The 4,951-nt window shown below is 34.1% G+C and overlaps 1 protein-coding gene across 2 annotated transcripts; it reads right to left on the reverse strand.

Annotated features, from left to right (window-relative positions):
• Nucleotides 1–278: 278 nt before the first annotated feature.
• Nucleotides 279–4,739, reverse strand: LOC108330703 (uncharacterized). Of its 2 annotated transcripts, XR_008248629.1 has the most exons (4): nt 4,336–4,739; nt 2,204–3,704; nt 1,516–1,997; nt 279–712 (listed from the first exon to the last, which is right to left on the reverse strand). XR_008248629.1 is itself a non-coding variant. In XM_017565212.2 (3 exons), exons 1-3 carry the CDS (start codon nt 4,622–4,624, stop codon nt 1,685–1,687), a joined length of 2,103 nt encoding a protein of 700 aa, XP_017420701.1. In that variant the 5' UTR covers nt 4,625–4,739; the 3' UTR covers nt 1,401–1,684. The 2 variants fall into 2 exon arrangements, 1 of the variants encoding a protein (XP_017420701.1); XM_017565212.2 differs by lacking the exon at nt 279–712 and having other exon boundaries at nt 1,401–1,997.
• Between the last annotated feature and the right edge of the window lie 212 nt (nt 4,740–4,951).

The raw sequence follows: 4,951 nt of genomic DNA on the forward strand, positions 1-4,951 counted from the left end.
AAATAACTAAAAGACTACAATTTTGATGCCAAAGGAAAATGTCTCAAAAACTATTTAAATTTTTAATTTAAAATCTTGTAATGATTTATATACTTATGTGAGTTCTACAAATTCAGTCATTATACATGTTTAAATTTTCAATTTTATTTTTGGTATGATAATGTTTTTTCTTTAAATTATTACTAAATTATTTTAACTTATTTAATTTATTACAAATTAAAATAAAAGTATTTTTATTAATTGATTTAATAAAAAATAAATCTGAATAAATGGTTGTGTTGGATGTTAAAAGTTGAATTCGAATTATGCTCCATTGGTAAGATTGGATCCCAATTCAACCTGACCATTGCTCAATCCTACATCAATTGTATCTTACTAGGAGATTCTAGCTTCAAAAAAGTATCGTTATTACTCTCTTGAAACAAAAAGGTATTATTTGTTTGCAAATGTTACCTTTTTTTAAGATGCATCTCTCTTCACAAAATTGAACTCTCTCCAATAGTCTCACATTCCAGTGGTTGAACCCTTGTTTCTTCCCTCCTCCTGATACCTGAAGTCAACCAACCTTGGAAGTTTCACTTCTACTCCGAACCCACCAAAGTCATCGTTGTTGCTTGCATCACTCATCAACGTAGACCATAAATGACTGATATAATACATTGTAAGTCCTCTTATTTAAATCTTTCACCTTCATCACTCGATATCAGGACTCCTGAATGAATATTCCAATTGGATCATTGCTCTTTGAAAAGATATTCAGTTTACTCAATCCTTCATTTTATTTATAATTCTCTAAGCTATCATTAGTTATGTCCTTCCTAATTCTCGTTTATTTCCTTTTATATTCTAAAAAATGTGACTAAAAGGCTTAATCTTCCTGGATGACGATAAACCATAATCATTGAAATGCAAACTCCTAACCATAAATACAATAAGAATTAGTTATTTTGCCACCTAGGCTGAAGACAATTGGTTTTAAATACGCTTGTGCCATTAAAGTTGAGTCAAATAGAAAAATTCCGATATTAAATATTAATATTGTATTTTTGTGAAATTCAACAAAAGATTATATATTGTTATAGTCAAACCATTTTAATATTACACTGAATTTGTTGACTCCAATAATCAATTTGCATATATTGTGACAAAATCCCTGAGAAGAGATCAAATTCAGTTCGTATGTTTCAAGCTGGGAACATTGCATTTAGATGCTCTAACTTTAAGGGAAAATGTTAGAATAATTTATATGATCTGTTCTGAATTGTATTTATCTGTAACATAAAATCTTTTGAGAAACTTTTTTCTCTTTTTCGTTAAGCTTCTACAGGTTCATAATCAAGACTTAGAAGACTTTGGCTTTCCGTCATAATTCTGACTCCAGATTTATCTGGTTGGACTGATTGATAGAAAAAAGATCTAATTATTCCAATTGAGAGTTGATGCTATCATCTTTGGGAGCAGAATCACATAATTCACTAAGTTTGAAACTGCACGAGCATGAGAGGAAGTGGTTACCTGAGTTTTTGAAATTAAAAGTTTTCCCTTCAGAGGCACACTACAAGTGGGCTCTACTTTAACTTCTGGCATTATGCCAATGTGTAGCTTCTGTAATTCACGATGATAGCCATACCTATCAACATGATAGTCATACCTATCAACCGACAGTCTTGGGAAAGAACTGATACTATTTTCCGTCAGTATTAGTTGTAGAAACTCCGGATTTAGGAATACTCTTATGTTCAGATGATTTTTGCAATTTGGATTGCGACGATATGTTCAGAAAGAGGGATCTCAAACCATTTGCATCCTGAGATTGGCTCGTCAATGAGTTCCTTTGAACTAGTTTAATTACTTTGAAAGAAAATATTTGGGACGGGATTTCTTCCAACCACTTTTTCTTTAATATTAACAATTCCACCAATTGAAGAATATCTTCTTCAGTGAGAGATCTTATAACTGGAGGTCCATCTTTTAGCAATTTATATGCCATATCTTCCCTGGTACAAACAAATGAGCATGTTAGTAACTCTTTAAAGTGGTACCTACATAACGATATCATATAATAAAATATAAAAATGGTCACACAACTTTCAGCAGAACTTGTCTTACAATTAATTTGTTGCGCTGTTTTCCTTTCTTTTGCAGTTATACCCATAGCAAAAGGGAAATTTTTTAAAAGATTTGTACAAGATTATTGCGTAACCTGTTTTTCGACTGGGAAACAATAAATGATCCTTTGAGCGTGAAAACAAAAGTTTCTATGTCATCCCAAAAGGAACCGCTAGAAAACAACTCAGGTTGGTCCAGATCTGATAACTTGGGTTCTTTAAAATCACTCACAACCTGAATAGTTTGCTCTACGAGTTCAGATGGGTTAGAATCAGCTGAAACACCAGATTCTGCATTCCCCTTCCAAAATTTCCACCAGTTTCTGATCCAGACAAAGAATGTTGGAGCACTCCTATTAGTTTTATCACTTCCACTAGGTATTTTGTCAAGCAGAGAGTGATCAGCTTCTGTAGAATATGGGCTGTGACAAACTTCACCAACCTCTTTTCTAGTTGAATTCTCGGATTTGTTCATTGCTCTAACATTAGCAGATTCATATATTGCAGAAACAATGTCTTCTTTTGCTGTCTGATTATTTCCAGCAGAGTGATTCCTTGAAGTCGTGTATTTTTCCTGAATTCTATAAATTGCATCCTCAGAGCCAACAGTGTCACAACCAGATAATGTTTTAGAACTTGAACTCAATTTTAAGGAATCTGGCTTAGTTTTGGAAAGTTGATTGTCCCTGTGTTGTGGTTGAATCTCTGACAGTTGTTCAGTAGTCATATCAACAACATTGCCATTACGCACTGAAAATTTCTGTAACGTATCTGGGTTTTCAACCGATAAAAGTGATAATTTTGAATCATCATCCATACTCCTTTCATGGGATGAGGCAATTAAGGGTCTCCAATTTTCTTCTCTAACCTTGTTTTTATCCTCACCATTTAGCTTTGGAGTTGATGCAGATCCCTTCTCATCCATCTTTATACAAGATGATACTGATTCCACATCTTTGAACTCAAAAGGTTTGGGGGATTCTGAGGGGATAAGACATACATGAAATTTACCCAAGCCTAAAGGCTCAAGCTTTACATGCATTGTTGATGTTAGAAAGCGAGTAAATGATCCATATCCATAAAACTTTTCACCAAAATCCACTTTGCGTTTCTTCAACCGTCTATGAAGATCTCCAATTGAGATTCCGTTTGGATGTGATCTAAATATATGGCAAACATGTATTATAACTTCTTTTGGAACAGTTTGCAAATCTAAGGAAGGTTTGTATATGTCTACTTTTTGTGAAGATGCAGACTTCTCAACATCTGAGAATGGTTTGTCAGGAATCACATTGTAATTTCCAGACCAAGAACCAAACAAACCATCAGGAGGATGGTTTAAATGTTTTCCAGAAAAATGTTCCCCCTTTACTAATGAAGACCATTGCCATATTATTGTTGCTGCACTGCAGAGGACCTCAGGAGCATTCCTTGTGCTAGCAAGTAATATATTGTAATTATGCATTCTTAACCGGTGTAACATTCTAGCAAAGTCTCCATCACCAGATATCAGAAAGAGATGGGCAGGAGGAGGATTTTGAGAAATCCAGTCCATAAGATTCATGACAATAAATCTATCGGCACTGTTCTTTCCACCTGCAACAAAAATACTTGCAGATATTATAATTTGAAAAGATAAAAGTGTAGATGAATAAAACAAGAAACTACCGAAGCCATATGGACTGCAAGCTGGAAAACTCATCAAATTAAAACCTCCTTCCCATTCATTTCTCACATATTTCCACTCTCTTCCACCAAATCAAAACAATTCAACCTTCCACTCTATTTCTCCTCCTTTCTTTCTTTTCTTCCATTCCATCATTTTCATTCCACATGGCTAAAACTAGAATTCGTTTTCTTCATAAAAGAACCAATTCCTAATAAAGTATCACCAACAACGACAAAATGTTTAATTTCATGTCATTATCATATGACAAACATTATTTGTCATGTCAAAGTCACATCATTACATCTTCTCTATAAAAATTGGCATAAATAAGAAAGAAAAATTAAATTAATTTATCAACACTATAAAATGAACTTATACATGAATCAATTCGTAAGGGTTATTTCTGTTAGCTTCTTCAGAGAAATAAAAAAAAAAAAAGCAACTACATTACTCAGTAGTTTTAAAAGTTTAAGCGTCAAGCAATGTGAGTGTCAGCTGTGAATCAACATGAAACCATCCTGAGATGAATTTTGGAGTTAAATAGGATTGAAGAGAAACCTCGAATGTGGGTGAAATGAATGCCGGTGTGAGAAAGTGCTTGCCGGTTGGATTTTGACAGCTGCAGAATATCACCGAAAGCGTTGATTCGGAGAGGGCCCTTAATACCACTCGCTCTCACAGCCTTCGTGATCGCCGGCGCCACATTCGAAACGTCAACCCCCGCTGGCACCTGGCAGTTCTCGAAATCCCACCACACCGAGACCTTCACGTTTCGAGACTCGTGCCAGAACTGATGCCTCTGAACCGTAACCGCCAACAACTGCTTCGTTTGGCTAAGCGGTCTCATCACGGTTGCAAGTATCAAATCAAATGCTTCCAGTTTTGCAGTAAATTGTTAGTTGTCCATCTGGGGAGGGAAAGGTTTAGGACTCGCGAAATTGAACCCTAACTAACTCCTCTTCTAGTGCAAGAACAAAACATTGAAAACTTTTTAGACAAAGTTTATATATATAAATATAAGGATTAAACTCTCTAATGTTATTCGTATTTGGATAAGAATTTTAAGTGAGTCTATATATTTTTAATTGTTTTAATTGAGTTTTTGTAAAATATTTTAATTGGATTTAAATATTTGAAAATTAAATCAATTAAGTTCTATCTCTTAAATTTTTAT

This window comes from Vigna angularis, chromosome 4, assembly GCF_016808095.1.
Source record: "Vigna angularis cultivar LongXiaoDou No.4 chromosome 4, ASM1680809v1, whole genome shotgun sequence".
Taxonomy (NCBI): Eukaryota; Viridiplantae; Streptophyta; class Magnoliopsida; order Fabales; family Fabaceae; genus Vigna; species Vigna angularis.

What these genes read in the sequence shown, in the direction of transcription:
- LOC108330703 (XM_017565212.2), bottom strand. Translation starts at nt 4,624, where the DNA reads ATGAGACCGCTTAGCCAAACGAAGCAGTTGTTGGCGGTTACGGTTCAG. An exon ending in TCATTTCACCCACATTCGAG is followed by an intron (nt 3,705 to 4,335) that starts GTTTCTCTTCAA and finishes TTTTTGTTGCAG; the next exon opens with GTGGAAAGAACAGTGCCGAT. An exon ending in GTTTCCCAGTCGAAAAACAG is followed by an intron (nt 1,998 to 2,203) that starts GTTACGCAATAA and finishes TGTTTGTACCAG; the next exon opens with GGAAGATATGGCATATAAAT.